The sequence below is a fragment of the Ophidiomyces ophidiicola genome, assembly GCF_022830035.1.
Source record: "Ophidiomyces ophidiicola strain CBS 122913 chromosome Unknown scaffold_36, whole genome shotgun sequence".
NCBI classification, from domain to species: domain Eukaryota; kingdom Fungi; phylum Ascomycota; class Eurotiomycetes; order Onygenales; family Onygenaceae; genus Ophidiomyces; species Ophidiomyces ophidiicola.
In genome coordinates, this window is record NW_026054676.1 from 115,609 (window position 1) to 136,373 (window position 20,765).

At 46.1% G+C, this 20,765-nt stretch overlaps 8 protein-coding genes across 8 annotated transcripts; 4 read left to right on the forward strand and 4 right to left on the reverse strand.

Moving 5' to 3' along the window:
• Positions 1–370: 370 nt before the first annotated feature.
• On the forward strand, positions 371–1,053 carry RPO26 (subunit common to RNA polymerases I, II, and III; the record flags this gene model as incomplete). Its single annotated transcript, XM_049255152.1, has 4 exons — positions 371–414; positions 475–780; positions 837–956; positions 1,020–1,053. The coding sequence occupies 4 exons, from the start codon at positions 371–373 to the stop codon at positions 1,051–1,053; spliced, it is 504 nt and encodes a 167-aa protein (XP_049105880.1).
• Positions 1,054–1,679: 626 nt separating this feature from the next.
• LOZ57_006132 (uncharacterized protein) lies at positions 1,680–3,081 on the reverse strand (the record flags this gene model as incomplete). Its single annotated transcript, XM_049255153.1, has 2 exons — positions 1,680–2,811; positions 2,888–3,081. 2 exons carry the CDS (start codon positions 3,079–3,081, stop codon positions 1,680–1,682), a joined length of 1,326 nt encoding a protein of 441 aa, XP_049105881.1.
• Positions 3,082–4,615: 1,534 nt separating this feature from the next.
• On the reverse strand, positions 4,616–5,299 carry naa20 (N-alpha-acetyltransferase 20; the record flags this gene model as incomplete). The annotated part of the gene is made up of 3 exons (XM_049255154.1): positions 4,616–4,784; positions 4,845–5,076; positions 5,131–5,299. The coding sequence occupies 3 exons, from the start codon at positions 5,297–5,299 to the stop codon at positions 4,616–4,618; spliced, it is 570 nt and encodes a 189-aa protein (XP_049105882.1).
• A 658-nt stretch (positions 5,300–5,957) lies between these two features.
• On the forward strand, positions 5,958–7,195 carry LOZ57_006134 (uncharacterized protein; the record flags this gene model as incomplete). Its single annotated transcript, XM_049255155.1, has 2 exons — positions 5,958–6,559; positions 6,613–7,195. 2 exons carry the CDS (start codon positions 5,958–5,960, stop codon positions 7,193–7,195), a joined length of 1,185 nt encoding a protein of 394 aa, XP_049105883.1.
• Positions 7,196–8,191: 996 nt separating this feature from the next.
• Positions 8,192–11,477, reverse strand: TIF32 (eukaryotic translation initiation factor 3 subunit A; the record flags this gene model as incomplete). The annotated part of the gene is made up of 4 exons (XM_049255156.1): positions 8,192–8,651; positions 8,703–11,077; positions 11,141–11,365; positions 11,436–11,477. 4 exons carry the CDS (start codon positions 11,475–11,477, stop codon positions 8,192–8,194), a joined length of 3,102 nt encoding a protein of 1,033 aa, XP_049105884.1.
• Positions 11,478–13,671: 2,194 nt separating this feature from the next.
• On the forward strand, positions 13,672–14,093 carry GNG1 (Guanine nucleotide-binding protein subunit gamma; the record flags this gene model as incomplete). The annotated part of the gene is made up of 3 exons (XM_049255157.1): positions 13,672–13,829; positions 13,908–13,965; positions 14,031–14,093. The coding sequence occupies 3 exons, from the start codon at positions 13,672–13,674 to the stop codon at positions 14,091–14,093; spliced, it is 279 nt and encodes a 92-aa protein (XP_049105885.1).
• Positions 14,094–15,396: 1,303 nt separating this feature from the next.
• Positions 15,397–16,388, forward strand: LOZ57_006137 (uncharacterized protein; the record flags this gene model as incomplete). The annotated part of the gene is made up of 3 exons (XM_049255158.1): positions 15,397–15,573; positions 15,876–16,041; positions 16,123–16,388. The coding sequence occupies 3 exons, from the start codon at positions 15,397–15,399 to the stop codon at positions 16,386–16,388; spliced, it is 609 nt and encodes a 202-aa protein (XP_049105886.1).
• A 900-nt stretch (positions 16,389–17,288) lies between these two features.
• Positions 17,289–20,419, reverse strand: PDE2 (3',5'-cyclic-nucleotide phosphodiesterase; the record flags this gene model as incomplete). Its single annotated transcript, XM_049255159.1, has 4 exons — positions 17,289–18,584; positions 18,650–19,239; positions 19,304–20,158; positions 20,251–20,419. The coding sequence occupies 4 exons, from the start codon at positions 20,417–20,419 to the stop codon at positions 17,289–17,291; spliced, it is 2,910 nt and encodes a 969-aa protein (XP_049105887.1).
• Positions 20,420–20,765: the final 346 nt, after the last annotated feature.

Here is a 20,765-nt window from a genome sequence, read left to right on the forward strand (position 1 = left end):
TATGGCATCAAATGGATGAATTTAGTCCCCTGGAGGGACAATTCTTCGCTTCAATCGACATTCCACATTATACTCGAACTGCAACTTTTTTGTTTTGTGGATCTCCAGTCCTATTTAAGCTTTATCTGTGCCGCGCGGTAGGCGCGGCTCTTGTCGTCGATTATTGGTCAGCTTGTCGAGTTAGATATGCCAAGAAGAAACGGAAAAACCCTTATCCTGAGTCAGCATCGGATCTTCTCATCTTTCTTTCGTTTGCGCTGAAGTTTTGAATCGTCGAGAAGTGTTTTCATCCACGCCTTCCCTCGTTTGCCTTTCGTTCTTTAGGTCAATAGGCCGGTTATCGTCTTGTATTTACATCTGGTGGTTGAATATGTCGGACTACGGCGGTGACCACGAAGACCGTGATGAGGCTGGGTAAGCACCATTCCCCCCGCCTGAGAAGCTCGAATCTCCTAACAAGTCATTTTCGCGAAGCTTTGACTATGAACCTCCGGAATATGATTATATTGATAATGAACCAGAGGAATATGCTGGCGCCGAGCAGGATGGAGAGGATAGTGCATACGCCGTTCTTAATGGCGACGGACAGCCGGTTACACATGCCACGAACGGAGACAGTGCAGGGGCAGTGAACGGTGACGCTAGCGCCGAAGCCTCGAAAAGTAAAGTGATGTTGCAGCAGAGGGAGAAAAAGGTGCCGAATGACCAGCGATCTACTACGCCATACATGACAAAGTATGAGCGTGCACGCGTCCTTGGAACAAGAGCGCTTCAAATCAGGTTCGTTCCTATGCGTTACTTCCATCTAATGCTCTAGCTAACTGTATATATAATAGCATGAATGCGCCGATATTGGTCGATATCGAAGGAGAAACTGACCCTCTTCAAATTGCCCTGAGAGAGCTTAATCAAAAGAAGATTCCTCTCATTGTGAGGAGATACCTTCCTGATGGATGGTATGTTAATACTTGAGATCACAGCTCTTAATGAAATTTGTTTTTCCTAACAATTTAATACAGGTACGAAGACTGGACGTGCGAAGAACTGCTTTGAGCTTAACCTCCAATCCCTCAAAAGAAAAAGAAAAAAAAAGTTCCTGGTGTCCCTTCCCCTTACTCCCTTTGGCATAGCGTATGGAGTTTGGCGTGTAAAATTTTTTAGAATTTTTACACAGTCTTAGTGAATATCTAAAAACTGTGGTTTACTTATGGAAGGGTGACTGGAGGGTGCTAGTCTATATCCTCAAATTTTTCTACAAGCGTTTCACCGCTTACCCAAAATTGTATACGGGGTTGCGTTTTTCAAAATATCTCCTCCATAAATGCAAGAATACATGTGCTCTTAGACATATTATACAGACTGCTAACTCATGCAGGCTAAAGCCACATGTTCCAAGTCCAAAACTTTTAATATACTTTCCATCGCTGAAATACGTCCATCGGAATACGGATTAACTTTAATATCATTGCAAAATATAATGAGAAAAAGTACAAAATCGCCAGAGCGCCGCCTATAACCCCCAATCTAAGTCTACCTGCTCCATATGCTGCCACAGCCGAGAGTTCGAGTCTAGCTTAGACACCGATGATCTAGAATGTCAATTTCAACCAGGATTTCTAGTGCTTAACAGACACTTTCTAGCATTGACGGCGTTTTTGAACAAAGGTGTAACCTGTTGATCATGCTTTCGCAAACAGGCGTGGACCCGTTTTTGTGAATCGAGTAGCAGCCATTAAAACGCCGGAACTGAAAAGGCATACACCAGCAAATATCTTCACCCCCAGGTAATCTCCATGCATGAAACTAACGATCGCGCCACCGATCGGGGTACCTATCAGAGCACCAGTGGCAACAAAAATGAAGGACATACCCAGTCGAGTACCATAGTCTCGAAGGTCGGGGGTGATGGTCATTATCACAACAGGGGCAATTGAAACGTAACCGCCTGTAAAGAAACCATATAGAACCACAAGCGCGATTATCCCGGCAGACGAGTAAATTGCAATCCAGGAAAAGGCGAGAAGGCTAGAGACCAGGGCCATGGGGAAAATTATGTTGAGTGGACCGACATAGTCGACAAAATAGTTCGGAAGGACCCTGCCGCAGGCGGAAGCCGTGTTAAGAAGGGCGAGAAGATAAAATGCCAGATTATCGCTCATAATATGATTCTTAATGGCATATGATTGAACGTATACCATGACGTTATATAGCCCAGCAATTCCAACGAACTGAGAAACACAAAATAGGCTATACACTGGGTCTTTGAATGCGGAAAGCTGGATCAATGAACGTTTCTCGGTGGGTTGAAATCTGATCTGCAATATAGCAAAAGAGACCAGGATCATGCCAAACGAGACAAACCCAAGAACTCGAGCAGCCCAGGCAAAGCCGATTCTCAACTGAAGTTGGCGAAATATGATTGGATATAGTACGCCGCCAACACCGCTACCGGTAGCAGCAGCACCACTTGCAAATGCCCTTTTTTGTTTGAAGTACTGCGGAATAATGGCCAGACAGGGCATAAACAGACACCCACAGCCTATTCCAACACAGAAGCCCTGTGCAAGTAAGATATGCCAAAATTTTTGGGAGATACTAGTCATCATCAACCCAAACGGCACCAGGAACATGCCAGCAAATAAAAGCTGCCTGGAATATCCGGCATCAAAAAGTGGCCCTGTTACTGCTCCAATAAAGAGGAGGAGGAACGACTGCGTTGAACCAATCCATGAAATGGCAGAAGGAGATCTATGAGAAAGAATTTCCTGCTCGTAATATGTTTGAAACACGCCAAAAGCTGTCACGATGCCCCTGCAGTTATTCTGATATCAGAATTTTGTACCTTTGAATTAACAAGTATGATGATAGATCTGCTTTAGAGACATACCATGTATTAAAGAAGAGAAGCCAGGAAGCGAAAACTTGCAGCCAAGCTTGCAAGCCACGATCGAAGGACAAGGCATCACTATTAAAATCGGTTATAGTCTTCTCACCCGATTCTATTGTCTCATCCCGGGAAATAGACGCTTGACTTGGAGGCGATGAGTCGACTAGCCCCCTCTCCCGAACAGAATGATCCATGGCTTGAGGTGCAGAACAATGGTACGTAGTTCCTTGTATCTGCATCGTCTTTCAAGCTGGCGGTGCGAGGCGAATATACGGATAAAGAAAGAAACAAGACCTAAGGGAGAAAGCGTAGTGGCCAAGCAATCATCAGCAGATGCTGCATTCGAGTTTGAAGCAGCAAATGGGCAGCTTAAAAGGAAATCAAAAAAGAGCCATGAAGCCGGGAATGGACGGCTTCACTTCAAAGAGAAGAACAAAAAAGAATTGAGCATTCACCCTCCAAAAACGGCGCTTTGGTATGAAAGCGGCGTTGGCACATCCCACCATATCAGCAGCATGTTTATCACCATGATTGCGCGTCAGCATTTCTTCCATGTTGAGGTGAGTACTAATGACACTGAGTGAAACCAGGAAGTTGGTTGGTGAAAATTGCCCTGATCCGCCAGCATTTCCACGATTTCACTATGCAGAGGCATTGCCCAGTGGGTGCTAGTGAATATGAATGAGCACAATGACGATGGATATTCCGTGGTCGTAGGTTAATGGCTAGACAATTGACTATTAATTGTCCGTAACCTTTGTTTCCATCACTAGGCATGCTTCATCATCATCATCCGAATATAAGCCATCTCCTGGCCTAGTTGCAGTACAAAAGAAAACAAGCCTCTAGATGCTCTTAACAAAGATAGGAAGGATGATTTGGATGTAGTGAAAATTGCGGTTTCGCTGGCCCTTGGAAACTGCCGTGAGTCTTCGCGGTGCAATCCGATGAGAGAAGTTGGGGTTCGTCGATTTATTACTTTACTGGGAGCAATGAGCAATCAATGTCGGATTACGGGCGATACCACAAGAATACCAGCGTGATTCAACCAGTTACCAATAAAATGAGGAAACCTCCAACGAAGAGACACCGGCTCTTCACCTTGTAGGAGAATTCAACTTCTTTACAATGGCACCAGCCCTGAGAGGGTTATTGCTTCGAATATCGATTTCGCAACATAGTTCGGGTAGTTATGTGGATTGAGAGACTCCAAGCACATTAACTAGCGGACCGACGAGCGAAGTTCTTATGTTTGCTGGCTGTATTTCTTTATGAACGACTTTGGGGCCTGGTGCGCTGGTCGTAATTAAAATTCAGAGTAGCTTGAGCAGAAGAGTCTTGCATCGAATACTATGCAATGCGGGGGATCAAACAAACTCTAGGTTGTGTTTTGGGTCTCAAATCGATTTAAAATTTCGAAGATAGTGTTGACTGTGTATGACAGACAAGGTTATCTAGATAAAATGCGCTGGCGGTTTCTTCCCGTCTCGTATTGAATCAATAGCCAGAGCTATATATGTATATGTATGTGCATCACACTGCATTTGCGACAAAGGAGTTACAGTCGCAACACTCTACGAGTCAAGTGTTGGAATGACCCACAAAGTGCTTCGCGGCGCCCAAGTGGGTGTAGACGATGTCGACCGCATCCAGCTTCACTTACTAGAAAAATAGAACCCGTTTATTATTAGTAGCAGGATGAAACGTTAACAACGCATCGATATTGCCTCAATAGACATCATCCGGGCTCACAGGAAAGTCTTCCCCATTCTTCCGGTGATGGATCAAATCTTTATCTCGGCTCAACGGCTTTCTCATATCAAATGCATCTTCTCCGCCTGACATTCCTGTCGGATCATCACTGTAATAGTTCACAACGCGCCTGAAGACCGAATATCTATAGAAAGGGATCGCCATCAGTAGATGAGAGCAGATAGGATAGCAGAAAAGCACCCACCCCATTCCTTTATACATTCCGACAGCAACTTTATTTCCTGCACGCACATATAAATCAACGAACCATGCATCATTGATGTCCGAAGCGCGCTCTAGTGCTTCCGTAAGCCGTCGAGCATGGCCTAATCGTCGCCATGCGGGTGCGACGGTGAGGACGGTAATGTGGCCGTGCCATGGGGTGTAGTGTTCAGAATGACGCATCGAAGGGTGTTGAGCTTCAAGCTTGCCCATTACTAGATGCTCAAGTCAGTCTCTTCGTCATACGGTAAGCAGAGGGGTGACAGTACTATAGCCTACAACATTACCGTCCCGATCTTCGACTACATTAAAAAGGGACGGCCATTTCATAAGATACGAGAGGTAGAAATGCGGATCGTAGTTCTCCGTCAGCGGATCGAGGTTGGTCAGGTTGAGAGAAAGTAGGTCAGAGGCCGTCATGCGCCGAATCGACGTCATTATAGAGGAGAGACACAGTCCGGCGTCCAAAACAGCAAGTCTATTCCATATGCATGTACAAAGTGTGGGTTGCCCAGCTGGTCTGCTCTCGCGGGAGTGGCGGGTGCTTGGCTGGGACCGTTGTGTTTGCGTTTTGAGGCGTTGAAACAAGAGTCGCGACCAGCAAACACACAGCTAGTAAACCGCCAGGAAAAGGTTGTTCTCTACTCCGTACACTGGCACTATTAGAGCTGTCGGCCATGAAACTGTTTGCCTTGAGTGGTTCTCCTGAGTCCCTTGTCTTAAGCAAGTGAATTAATGACTGGAGATTAACGTATCACAACAAAACATGCAGACGTGAAGCTGGGTGAAGCTGGGTTTTGCTCTGATACATTCCACTCATTTTCTTGTTTCTTTTCCTTTTTTATATACTCTCATGAAAAATACTTTTTCTCGTTAGTTTGACACAGCTGGGTCTATTTACACCCGCAGGTCGAGCAATCGTCTCCCAAAAAACAACCAAATGCCATCGTCTCCTAACTCTCCCCGCCGACGGCGCGGACCTTCGAGCCTTGACCTCTCCTCTACTTCACCACAAAGATTTGCTGCAAATGGCTACGGGCAGAGCCCTCCGTATTCCCCACAAACACCGCGAACGTGTATTCCCCAGTCTCCCACCATGTCCAGACGGCGAGTTTCCTCGGGGACAATAGAGCCACCCAGCCGATTTTCGGGCGACTTTGCCTCGGACCTCCACGCGGATGTAGGAGGCGATGGCGATGCTGGGGGGATCGGTAGTTTAGCAGATGAGTTGGCGGAGGCGTGGGACGATGACGCGTATGGATATGGATACTCAGAGGGAGATGCCTCTGGCGTGCAAGATGGAGAGGTCATGATTTCTATTGACGGCGCAAGCCCCTTAAGGACCGATGATCAAGCTTATATCGAGTCGATTCACGATATGGGAATCGGCATGGGTGGAATATCTCAGGGTAACTCAGACTCGGAACATGAACAGCTAAAGCCCCCAAGACAGAAACCAAAAGGACAGTCCCGGCATCGTCGACATGAGTCTTTATATGATGGTTCTGATTACGGCAATGATTCTGACTTTGAGGATCCCGGTGAATTATCACCGGGGTTAGAAGCGCGCATGGCTAGCATTGAAGATCTGGTGAGATGGACCACGGGAGGCGATGATAAAATTGGAGTCGTGGATCAATTTATTGGTCTTTTGCGAGAACTGGTCGGCCAGGCAAGCATTGAGAATAGTGCTAGCAGGTACACGAAGTATGGTCCTCTTCCATATTATCACATACTAACATACTTCCCAGATTGATCACTGCGCACACCTCACTTGCATCGCATCTCACGCATCAAACACGCTCCTTGCAGACCCTTACACATCCGCTCCTTATCTCCTCCTTCCCATCACTTTCCTCTGATGCCATCGACGATCTCGTTTCCCTGATCAACACTCTCTTGCCTAACCTGCCCTTTCCTGACTCAGGCCAGCATCAACTCTCTACCCGCCAACATACTGACTCCAACCACTCCACACACTTGCGCTCAGACTCACAATCGACACCACTCCTCTCTCTTCAATCCCTACTTTCTCAGACATCTGATCTCACACACACCCTACGCATTCTCAATGACACCGTCCACGAGTCCCGCCAACTCACCTCTACCGCCTCTCGGCGTCTTAAGACTGTCCGCGAACTTGTCTTAGATATGAGACAAGAGGATGAGGCGCGCGAGGAGGGTATTCGATGGATTGAAAAAGGTGGTTGGGATGCGCGCATCGCTGAGAGGGAAGCTGGTGTAATTTGCCAGAGCGTCGTGAGTGGGTTTGAAGCTGTATGTGGAGAATGGCGAGACAGGCTATTCGGGGCAGCTGAGGTCACTGTTACCTAAGTATCAACTTTCTTCAAATCCTTTTTCTTATCTTTGAGATATCTATTTGTTTTTTGCACTATTATCGTAACGGCACGACGAATCTTCCATAATTTGCATTGACTGGGGCAAACTTTTGCTCCTCTATTCTACTACTTTTCCTTGTATACCACAATCTGCTATGTTCTTCGTTTACAAGGCAAAAGAAAAAAAGAACTTTGGCCCAAGGTGGCATACTATTCATGTACTTTCCTTTTTCTTGGTTTTCCACCTTGCTCCCAGACACATTTGTTTACTCTATAATTCCCATTCTATCCCTTCATTCAATGTACTGGCACCTACATGAACACATAGATTTAAAAGCGAATCGAGATACGATCTCCTTGAATAGAAGAATAGAGCAATGCCAAAAGAGGTTGGTTCATTTCTCATCCCAATCTTTCATTCTACGTACATCAACCTCATCAACCTCGCTACGTCGGGAAAGAAAATTCAATTTTAAGAAATAATTAGAAATTGTCAGGTGGGTGCAACAAAAATAAACGGGAGCCATGCCGCACCATGTACCATGACCAATTTTCTCTTTTTTTCAACGGTTTTCGCAAAGATAACTCGAATTTGCAGAAATGTGAAGGTGTAAATTGAGATAAAGACATTTGCGTGGAAAATCATGTAGCATACATTAAAACATAATACATAACCGTACATGTTTTGAAAAGCCACAAATATGCCAGGCTACAAACAGGTGGGGGTAGAAGAGGATAGACTAGAAGGCTTAACAAACAGGTTGACAGGCGGAACAGTATTAAATTGAACTAAAAGCACAGAGAATATGCACTTTTGAATCCTGAGAATGCAGAGAAAGCACATGGATAATATTTAACACCTGACCGGAGGAAAAAAAAGAAAAAGGCATCAAAGATGGGGCAAGGGGAAACTGAGCCATAAGGGCGCGTGGAATCACTCTAGGGTAGCAAGAACTTCGTTCATAAAACCGAATCGCTGGCAATTCGCTCTCTACTGCTGCTGTTGCGTCATTCTTGAGGATCTCCACACACCAGGCTTTGACTCCATACGCTTCTCTGGGGGAGCAGGAGACGACGAGGGAGGAGCAGGGCTTCTTGACATAGGTCTTTCCGGAGGAGCAGCACGGGCACGACCAAAATCACGACGATCTGAGGATCCGCCTTGTCGAGCATGCGGCGGAACGTACCCACCTGGTTTCGAAGTGGGGTTTTCCCGGGATGGAGCCGATTTTGCATCAGGGGCAGAAGCGCTATCTTCAGGCTTGGGACGATCCCTCCAAGAAATGCCGCTTCCCCGGCTGGGGAGGTTAAGGCGTGGAGCAGTGCGTTCAGGAGACGAGGCACGAGCTGGAGCTCTTGGCTCCGGTGCTGCGCCAGCCTTGCGAAGAGCGCGCCGTTTTTCGGCGTCCTCCTCCCGTTGTCGTTGAAGAGCGGCCTTTTCATCCAGTGCCCTACATAATCGGTTAGAATTATCATACGCCAAGGGGCAACAGGATACATACCTTCTCTCTTCCTCCCTGGCGGCTTTCTCCTCTGCCAACACCCGTCGTCTTTCCTCCTCTTTGGCAACCTTCTCTTGTTCTTCTCGTGCAATGCGCTCTTCCTCTTCAACTTTTCGACGTTCTTCTGCCTCACGCTCCATTCGCTCACGTCTAATCCGTTCTTGGACTTCTTTGATACGTTGCTTCTTTTTCTGTTCAAATTCCCGTTCCGCTGCTTTGCGGCGCCTTTCAAACTCCTCGTGTCGTTTCTCTGAAACGTTTTTCTTGAAGTCATTGAAAAATGGTACTAGGCGGCTGAGGCGATGTTTAAGGGCGACGTCTTCTTTGTGCTTCAACCGGGCAGTTTCCAAAGTATCTGCCTTGTTCTTCTCATATACTTCCAAATCTCGCTTCTTTTGGTCATCGTAGTCAGTTGGCAAGTGCTTCAATTCCTCCCGGCGGAATGCTCGCTCTAAATGGTCGATTCGTTTGGATGTGATTCTGATTTTTTCGTTCAAATCGTTTTTCTCCTTTTCGAGCTGAGCAAGCTTAATGGCACGGAGGCGATTGGAGTCCAGCTCTTCCAGGTCAATCTGGTTCACATCGATGCCCTTAACACCAGTTTTCAGTTCTTCTAACTGCTTCTTCAATTCTTGTTGTCGGATGCGATCCTGTTCATCCTTCATTCGTTTGCGCTCACGTTCACGATGCTCGTCCAGAAGGCGCTGTTTCTCAGCTTCTTGAAGTTGTTGTGTACGCATTCGTTTGCGGTTCTCTTCCTCCTGCTGCTTTTTCTGTAGCGCATTTGACAATGCTTCTTTCTTCTTCTCAATAATGACTCGCCGAGCAAGAGTCTCTTCGTGCTCTTTTACAGCGCCAGCAAGAGCTCTTTCATGTGCAGCTTGTTTCGCTTTGAGCCGCGATTCATTATAAGATGGATCGACATACATGCAGGTCACATGAAGGGTCTTGGCTAGTCGAGCAAGTTGAGACCGAGCAATTTCAGCTGGGGTATTCTGCAAGCGTTGAACGGAGCCTACTTCACTTTCGGCCGACCCAGCAACACTTCCAGCATGAAGAGCTTTGGTAGAAGAGAAAATATCAGACTCAAATGTTAAGACACCAGAAACATGATCAACGCGAATAGCCAAATCTCCCTTCTTACAACCATTCATGATGAACTTCTCGATCATTGATGGGGTGACTTGGAACGGTTCTGGGAAATGTGCAAGATTATGGACAAACTTCAGCTCAACGGTCTCATAAACCTGCGATAGTTGTTGGAATAACCTAGTAAGAATAACTTGTTGTAGGGGTAGAACATATTTTTCCATTTCAGGGTCGGTACCGATCTGCTTCAGAATAGGCGTAATCTTTTTGCAAATAGATAGAGGATGAAAGTCTACTTCAAGGATATTGTAAAGATCACGGATCTCAGGGCGGCAGCGACTAAGTAAGCCCTTGTTGAGAGCATCTTTGAAAAGGGAAGCACGAGTAGGGGGCTGGGGCATGCCAAGAAGGTTGGTGAGGCGTGTGTTCTTATTCTTTCGCACTTCATCCACATCAACCAATGCTCCGCGGGACCGTGACGTACTGATGACAGGGATAGAAAGAGAGGATAGCAGAACAAAAGAGGCAGCTTTTGTCATGTCCGTCTCCGATACTGATGGGTTATCTTTCTTCGACCCTTGGCCTGCGGCAAGTGCAATCGCAGACTGTCGCAAAAGATTATAGTATCGGTTCCATGCCGCAGCGTGAAAAAGGTAATTATCGCTGACCATAAAAATTCTTGTAAGTTTCTCGTAGTAATTTGCCATCATGATGTTCTTAGGCTGTCGCTTGCTCAGGTTAAGAAGTGTGTGGATATCTTCAACGCTGCGGAATCCCTCCTGCCAGAGTTCCAGCTCAACAGCGACGTTCAACTGTTGAAAGCGAGTATCTAAATGCCGTTGAAGTGTGTCTGGATCACTCAAATTGATCGCGTGCATCTGAGCAGAATACTTGGCGGCATTTTGAACATGGTTTCTGAGCAACTCGCACAATCGGCGAAATTCTGTTTTGCGAGTGTATTTTAAACAGAATTGGAAGGCTTGAAGAGCTGTCGCCTGGTACATAACTTCCAGGCGTGCGTTATTCTTCAAAATTTCCAAAACGGTGCGATAAGTCTCCCAAAGGAACTTGAGCCATGGTGTGACAACAGCCCTATCTGTGCGATCTCTGGATTGTTCCCCGGACACTGTGGCAAGAAGGATTGTCTCTGGAGTCTCAATGGCGTCAAGATCTTCAATATTGGATGTCGGCGCGGCAGACTCAAGTGAGGATTGGATTTCATCAGCCTTAGTCTGAGCTTCGGTAACCTTTTGTTCTGCAAGCTCGATGAATTTTTTAAGAACCATCTAAAATTTCACCTCGATTAGCCTAATCAATTTCCCAAGAAAACAAATAAGGACAGCGCATACCTCAATAGTTCCGACATTGGAGTTTTGTGCAATATTTTTATATTGATACAAGCCATCCTTAGCAGATTTTCCCTTTCTGAGATCGACACACAATTCAACAAAAAGAAGCATAACCGGTTCAAGAGACGCAATAGGACTGCTGCGGGATCTTTTTGATGTGACATGTTCGTGAAGAACAGACAAGGCTGCCGCGGGCTGGCCTACGGCAATGAGCTCTTCGGCTCGCTAAAATCGAAATAACAGTCAGTTCCAAAATCCAGTCCAAAATTGGCCGTGAATCAACATGGCAACTTACCCTGAGAACATTCTCAGGCCGTACATGAGGTATCGGAGGCATGCTGGGCACCCCTTGACTCGAAGGCAGTAGAAACTGTCGACGCGATACAACTGGTTTCAAATATAATTCTAGAAAATAAGTGGTAAGTTATTGCGGCAGCAGCGATGTACGGCCGAGTGCGATGCTTCACAGGCAATCCAACGGGTCGTTGTAGTTGATGGTTGTGGGAGACGAGAAGGCGAAAATTTGCTGTGGATCGAGGCTGCTTACGTTAGCAGAGGGAGTAAGCGACGGGGATGAGTTAGTTAACTAACTAGTTAGTTAGTCATCCAGATTCCAAATCGTCCAACAATATCTATGATCAGCGAAACAATCACTTGAGCTCGCACACTCTATTTGAATTCTCGGCTTCTCCTCTGTATTTTATCACTATATAAACAGTGCTGAAGAATTTGGCTGCAAACTACAATATATACATTACAAATGGACAGAGTGCATATCACCTTCGTCGAGAAAAATAGAAAGAAATAATCGACAGGCAGTATTTCACATTGATTATACAGAGTACATCTAAGTCGTATGTCATTTTTGGTACTTTACCCAGCTTTCCCAGTAATAACCGATTTCCCGCAAGGAGATAACTAGTGATATACGCTTCCTAACATGGACCTGAGGTGGAAAACAATTTCTAATGCCAGGGACCCAGACTCCATTCGTGAAACCAAACTATTGCTCCTTTTTTATGTTCACGGAAGCTGATGCGACCAGCGCGCAATATACCAATAATACCCGCGCCTAAATTCTATATATAGAGAAGGCGACAAGAAATCTCCAAGGCCTAGCTTGCCGTGCGCTCATCTATACCCTGCACTCTACATCAAGCCCCTATAGCGAATGGGTGCGGCTTGGCTCGTATTTACAAAGACCTCTTTGTGGGAGTGCATATGCACATGTAATGCACGCCCCAAAACCCTGGCAGGGAAAGAGAGACCAAAGATCGTACATACCTAAACTTATGGAGATACTATATTTAGCAAAATGCCTATATTCCGCCATATGCCGTAACAATGAAATTTTTGTTATTCAACAAAGCTACACAACACATCAAAATATTATTTCATCTCTTAAATATGCGCCTGAACTTCTATCGAGACTGCCTACACCTTTTGAAAGTCATATGAAATCCTACAGCTCATGTACATACGACACCAGATATGTCGAAGTTTGACTCTTCAGAATAGTTGCTACCAATATTAGTGACAAACAGGCGGCTTTACCCAAATCAAGTGCTATCTATATTAGGTAATAGACAGTATTGCCCTGACATTAAACTCTCAAGGAATTCGGGGCACGGCACTGATGATACTTCTGGGAACTTCAAATGTCTATACGGAGTAGAGCCTCAAAGTAACTGGTATCGATGACCAGTGGGTTAGGGTTAGGGTTAACCTGCTAAGTATCACGCAAGCCTTCACATCACATACTTCCTGCTCAACCTTCATCTGATATGCGAGGAAATAAACCAAACAAGTGCAAACCAGCCAAGCCTGCGCCAAGGATACCCGGACCCATGGAACTATGGGTGGTTCGATTGGGCTTAGTCGGAGTACGAATGGTAATGAAATTTACGAACCAGCTGCCCCTTAGACCAGCTGAAACTGCTATAGCAGAGGCAAGTAGGATCAACAGGGAATAAACCAATGTAGGTGAATTCGAAAATACTAGCGCAGAGATAGGACAACCCGCAGTTGAGACCAGATTTCGCGTGCGTTCAGCCAAAGCTGCTTATATCGGTCGCGACCAAGAGATTGTGGGGTACGTTTCCGTCCGGCCTTGTACCGAAATTTATGGAGACGCAGACGATTGGTGGACGGGCGCATTTGGGCGTGCCTCGGAGCGTAACATGCCCGTATTGATACCTGCGAGAAGGCTAATTTCGCCGCCAATACTGGCTGCAGTGTGTGTTGCTGTCTCCTGGTTCGCCATTTCGCTCGTTCTCCAACTCAAAGAAGAACTCTCTCCAGCCCTCACTACCGCTACCTCACGCCTACCACCCGTCAACCCCCTGAATCGTTTCCACCTCAGAGCCCAGCGATATTGGATCAGTTTATACTGAGCTGGCCCTCATATCTTCAATCCCTTCTTTGCGACCTCCTGAAGCCCACTACCGCCGCGACCCGACCTGTGAGATTCACAGTCCTTGCATTGAAGTCTGGGGGATTGTCGCTGGCAGATGGGCCATCAGCCGCGCAACATGCCTGCCGCTTACGAAAACTTGCGACCTAGGGGGGATGGGAGAAATAATCGCCAGAATATGGCCGAATTGAAGCTCAGACGATTGAATGAGCTCAATGCGCGATTGAAGGAAGACCTAGAAAGGCCGAGAGTAAAAGTTACTGAGGCTTCAATGTCGTATGTATTCACGCTTTGATCCCAATATGCTGAGCATCAATTTTAGTAGCCATTCAAACTAACTGTTCTTTCGTCTAGCCTCATCAACTACTGCAACAACACGCGAGATTTTATGGTACCATCAGTGTGGGGCCAGGTATTCATTGCGCCTTTCACACACATTTTACATTGTGATGCTGACAAGTCGATCTCTTTACCTAGGTTGAGAAACGAGAAGATCCCTACACGCCTCAACAATCCGCTGGCTGCTGTATAATAATGTAGATGGTCATTAGCTCTTATCGACTTTCGCCTTCCTTCCTAGCCTTGCCTCCGACACTTTCACCTGATACACACAATCTATTCCGATTCATCGTACCCGATTCAGTCGGCCTTCTTACCGATCCCTTATGACCACCCGAACCTCTTTCACGCCGCACTCCGACGCCTTTCATTGAATCTATTCATGTTCTGTCTGTACTGAAATGAGCATGATATTTTAAAGACTTTTGAATGCGCATTTTTTTTTGCGCCACGAAAGCAATGACCCTCCTTGTCAAGATCCATATCCGGTAACCTTATGGAGCATACATCCCAGACAGGCAAAGGAAGGCATTTTCTTTTTGGTCCACGTTACGTTTCCGTGGTCCCTTTTTATCGGACCTATGCTAAGACACATGGTTTCTTACCTTCCTATCATTTCTATTTTGACCGCGTTGCTGGGCCGCTTTTTTTTCGCTTTTTTTTCAAGATCCGCGGTTGTTCACCATTCCTGATATTTCCTTTTGTTAACGGCATCATTTCTTGCTTAGTGTTGGTATAGTTTCCCTTCTCGATCGATTTTTCTTTTTTTCTTTTCCTTTCTTTAGCTTCGTGTACTCCCCATATTCTGCTTTTTGAGCATTTATCCCTCCCTTTCCTAGTTTCCACTGCCCCAAGGATCGTGAGACTCGCTGGATCAACGTATCCTTGAATCTCTCTTATGTAAAATAGTTTACCGGCCACGAACGAGCAGCGGCAGCAACAACAACGACAAGAAAGGCAATTACCTATCTTTTAACCCACCTTTAGGGCGTTGATTTTGGCATTCGAGTGGCTCGATTCAGGTTTGGTTTCGCAAAAGCAAGGTGCGGCTGTGTCATACATACATCACCCTCTAGTGATTGGAACCGGAGACCCAAACTACCATTGTTGTATATCCTCCTGCTGCACATAGTCTCTAACCCGTTTTAATTCCAGACGTTTGTTCCATAAATAGAATAATTATACTGGTCACATTTTTGTCGCCGTTGAAGTTGCCTCGCCGTTGCACCAATCGATGTGTGCCCTTTTATGACACATAATATGTAGAATCTGATCATGGCGGATAGTTCGGGGAGGCAAAATAGATTGCTGTTAAACTCCTCGATTTTCCCCTTGATAGCGAAGGGTGCTATGGCAGGCCAGACTTGGGCCCCACTTGTCCTCTCTTTGCCACTCAACGTCAACTCAGTTTCTCGCAACTTCATCCCGCCAGAAGCACAATCTCGCGCGCTCAATTAAGCACTCCCCTGCTTGACTGTCTATTGATCATCTTTGAGCTTCCAATATGGCGTCTTATGGACCACCGCCTGCAGCGGGGTACATAGATCCCGAGATTCCTGAACAGGTTGCGACCGCGCAGCTTTCAAATTCTCTCTTCAGAGGGGCTGCAGTACAAGTACAGCTACCACGGGTGACAATACAGTACTGTACGCAGTGCCGGTGGATGCTACGAGCGGCTTATGTAGGTATCTACTATCGGTGATATCTGGCCAACTGATATACGAGCTTGTGGGAGCGCCATGGCATACTTTGGGCGGACCAGAAACACCGCCTTCGACATAGTTACAGGATTTCTTCTTTGCGCAAATTGCACACAGATTGATAGACTATGCGGTCCACACATATTGATTATCCCGCCTATCCACGCGTCAAACCCCGGTTGCCTTGATTTCCCACGACTGTCCACATTCCTCTCCGCCTGACCTTCATTTTCATGCATACGCTCCACCTTTTTAGATCAGAAGCTGACACCATTACTATTAGTACGGCCAAGAGCTCCTCTCCACCTTCTCCACCATACTAGGCGAAGTTGCCCTGATACCCAGCACCAGCGGCACCTTTACCATCTCCATCTTGTATAAATCTGACGCCGACTTTGCCACCCAGGAAACAATGCTCTGGGATCGCAGACTCAATGGTGGATTTCCGGGTATAGGCCCAAAAACGCTGCCTTTACTTGTCCCCAACAAAATTTAGATGCTAATATACTCATGTTGATTATTATATACAGAAACAAAACAGCTGAAATCCCTCGTTCGAAACATCATTGACCCAAACCGCGGACTAGGCCACATCGACCGTGCCATGGCTAGATCGCAGCTCCAACAACAGCAGCAACCTCCAATTGAAAATACTACTGAAGAAATGCAACAGCCTGCAGTAATGACTGGTGCAGCGCCGCCACCACCAGTGATGGCTGTACCTCCTGACGAATCTGATGTATATAATAACGAAAAAGCAAGTGTCAATAGTGACATCTGTGAGGATTGTCAATGACAAATTTTCTCTGAAAGCATTTTTTTCCTGCGGCAATATCCCCTAGCATGCCCGATGTATTTTGGGATGCGGAGGATCCGTTATTCCTGGGTACTCGCCAGATCCCCAGCCGCTGATGCGCCTTGTCGTGTATGCTTTCCTCTAAACGTTTTCAATGCCAACCATACCATTCTAAAAGGTGCCAGATGGCGCCCTGGACTGAACTCTGTAAGACGCATATTATTTTGCTTCGATTTTACTGAGCGGAATTCCCCTTTGTTGTCCTCGAGGCCACAATTCATTGCAGCCAAATTTGCCATCAAATTGAAACCCTTAGGATATATCCAGGTGAAACTCAAGTGGTAGTTTAATATATACATTTACAATTGACATCAAAAATTCATATTTTACATGTACATACATACAAAAGATTAAGAATAATCATCATCATAATGGTATGAAAAGGTCGAGTAACAAACTGACCGGGCCTAACTAGGCCACATCAAGCCTTTTGGCTAAAATCCGTTCCATATTCAAAAACTCCTTCATACGCGAAGAGAACCGAAAAGGTAAAGCGACCGGCCCACATAACCAGTACGTCCCGAATCTGCTCAAATGAAACACGACTCCAACTTCCCCACTGCCAGAAGAAGATGTATGTCAGAGAATATGCACGGAAGGGTATGTATGTATGTACATATTTTAAGAAGACAATGCAGTAGGAGCCATATAAGGCCTGGGCGGGTGATAGAACATGAAAAATAAATAGGGGTTCCCGTGTTGTGTAAAAAATAATATCGTGGGTCAGAAAATTCGGAAGGATGATAGACCCCCATTATATCAACAGAAAATAATGCGAGGAATATCCTAAATAGGCTAAATATATAAAGCGTGGAAGTGACGATAGCCCTGAGTAATGAATTATCGAGACTGCTCGTTAGGGAGAGGAGGAGTTTGTTGCTTATGCCGTCTCCAAAACGCCAGTCGCAGTCGTGATCGCCGACGAGGCAACACTCGGCCAGTCGGGGGACCACTGCTATTTACTGTGGTTTGTTGTGGATCGGAGACAGTATGATGGGCTGGGAGGGGTGGGCGTGGGTCAGGAATGTTGGGAGTACCTCCATAGGTGGCCGAGGGGTGATTTAGGATAAAGCCATTATGATGATTATTTCCAAATCCCTTGTCAAGAAACGAGGACATAAAGCTTGCTGTTCTTCCCAGTGAAGGGCGGCCATCTTTCTCAGGTTCAGATTGACGGCAATGACGACTTGACTCAACCGGTATGCCAGCAGTCGAAGGACGCCTGCACCCCATATTGTCATCGCAAACACCATCACCAATACTCGACTCATAGCTGCTTGGTGCATCAGGTTGAAGGATCTGTCCGCAGGTCGGACTACAAAGGTTTTTCTCATCGTAGCTGTTGCTTTCCGCCGTTATTAAACTGCTGGCTTGTGTAGTAGACGAAACGGGGGTCGTAATGGTATTATTTGTATAGGAACTCCTGCTTTGATTTCGGACGATATTTGTGGATCGATTATGTTGGTTGAATACGGACGACACAGGACTAGCGCCAAAAGGACGGTGAAATTGACGGCTCTCTGAATCACGCTGAGGTCTGTTGCTGACTGCAGATGCAGATAGTGCATTGAACGTGTTTTGATCAATTTTTTCATGATCTTGCGTCTCATTGGCCGTATTAAATAATGAGGGAGGAGTGGCATTGCTCACAGCTCGGTCATTGGTGTCACAATCCGACGAACGTCCTATTCGAGAGGTCGAATTGGGCTCCAATTCCTTCAGTGGCTTCTCAGGAACTTTGTAATATACCGACGTGGGATTGTATTCCTCGGCCGTATTGTCTCGTCCGGGAGTATTATCTTCAAGTGACAGTTGTGAAAGTCTTGTTCCTGAGTTTTGATCTACTGTCTCCTTATGGCGGTCGATCAACTTCTGCCATATTAGCTTATTGCGCCTGATTTCGTTGGAGGCGAATGACATATCGGGAAGGATGTCAGTAATTCCATCGAAGAGTGGCAGGGCAAATATAGTCATAAACCCTATTTGGCCGTTCGCCTTCTTGATCGAGTTTCCCAGTTCTGGAGGCCCCCCAAATAATGCAGTCTCCATTCCAATCGCTGCCTCCATTGTTCCTTGATTGGCAAACTCTTGCTGAAGTATATCCGTCCACCTCTCTGCGATGTTAAAAGGGCGAGCCTATTAAACGAGGGGAGTTAGCATGTCCCAAAGACTCTTAGGTGCAACCCAAAAGTCAAACATACCACGTTGCTAATATCGGCACATTTTATCAGGAGAGCACATAACAAAGAGCGATGGCTCTCAATTTCTTTGGATTCCCAATTGCAGGTGGCTCGATTATTAGACCGATACTTCTCTTGTAGTTGTCCCAGAGACTCCATGAACTCGTTATGAATCCCCATGTCAGTAGCAAGAATCGACTCAATCATTAGCTTCCGCAGTCGAACGTCTTTGAAAACGGAAGGCCAGTGGTTTCGAAGGATCTGGGAGTATGCGGCGCAATGAAAGGCTTCAAGTACGGACTTGTCATTGTAAAGCTGTGCAAGTGGAGCGTTCAATTTCACAAGGAAAACATTATTGACACCAGGATGCCCAACGTCATGGCCGATAGCCGTGATGAGTAACGTAAACGCGTCGAAAGGTCGAAAGAGCGAAGACATACCACCCTCGGTTGATATGCTCTTGCTCTCAAAAGGAAACGGTGGAAGGGCGCCAATTTTAACAAGGAAGTAGAATAGGGATTGAAGCACATCGATAGCGTGCCGGAAATTGTGGTAGAGAACAAAAGAATTATAGGCCGCACGAACAGATAACAGGAAAGATCGAATTTCCTCTGTACTAGCATTAGTTATGAACTAAAGGGTGAGAGCTGGCTAACTTTTTTCTTTCGGTCATACCTGTTGATATCCTCCATGGTTCTAGATCTGGCATTTTCAACGCATGCTCGAGCATTACGCACCCAGCATGGACCATCTCGTCATCAGAAAAATCATGCGAAGCAAAACTCCACCTTCCAAGTTCTCTTTCAACCAGTAATTCGCGGTCCTCTGTCAGAGACAGTTGTCCAACCTGGAAATCCTCGATGGCTTCCTCAGGATTGCATATTCGTTTCATCAATTTTGAAACCATGGCCTCTCGAAGATATGCATAAGGCTGCTGGTCATTGGAGCCCACCCATGATTGTCGGCGCACTTTTCGGTTGGCCAAAAACCGTGCCCTGTCCTTCTGGGCAGCCTTTTGAGTTCGATATGCCTGTGAAACAAGAGCCCTCACCCGGGAATTCTCAAACGGGTAAGTGAGAACATCCACTGCACCAGCATCTAGGCAGCGGCGTATTTGCTTTGCTTCATTTGTCGCCTGTGGCCCGTTATTTGAATATTTCGTCAACCCCTCACCCTGAGCGACCTGCTCAGAAGAGCCACCATTTTTTTCTTTCACATATCGTAGAATAGCTACGAGGACAATATTATTGGGTTCTTCTTGGTCTTGAACATCGGTAGAAATTCTAGAAAGGAGATGGAAGCCATATAATTCTTCTGATTCTGTAGAAAAGGTTGGATTGCGTTTTAGAGGAGAAGGTGAACTGCCAAGCGGCGACAAGTTGTGGGCGACCGATCGCCGGTGTATGTATTGCGAATCATCTTTGATAGCAATATCAATGAAAGCGAAAATGGGTACACAGGTTTTACTCGACTCTTCGTGTAACTCGGCAAGCTTGCTAGCGAACGATTGCCCAGAGTTGCAAAGGTACACTGCATCTAATCAGCCAATCTTCTTATTCGACGCGTCATGAAGGCGGAGCTAATAGGATCCGTCGAGTTCATCGGTTCCAACAAACACTGACCTTGTTTACAGATAGCTAAAATCTGCTCTATATTGCTAGCGATTTCAGGGCAGTCATCTAGCAAAGAAAAAGGAGTAGATGGGGCCGAATCGTGTTCTGATGTTGCAATCCATCGTTCGTGTACAACTCGTTCATCGACATAGACGGCGCGACATTGTTCCCGATCCATGCTTGGGTTGAGGAATATGGATCTGTAAGCATGTCATAAAACCATTAGTAAAGACAAATAAGGGACGAGCTTCGGGTTTGCGTAATGGCGAATTCCAAGGGAAGATGCTTGTTACATTGGCTACCACTGTTAACCAAAGGAGAGGGATTTATGTACTCATCAGACGAAAATGAGTAAATCCACACATGGGAAAAATTCGCGAGTAAGAAATTTTACCTGGAGGCAGGAAGAGTGAGTGTAAAGATCTCATTGCATCAAGTCTTATAAGTCATGATCACAAGGAAAAGCTGGCGCAGGACGAATGCAGCAGCGAGGTGGAAATTGAAACACAGGCTAGAACTGTGTG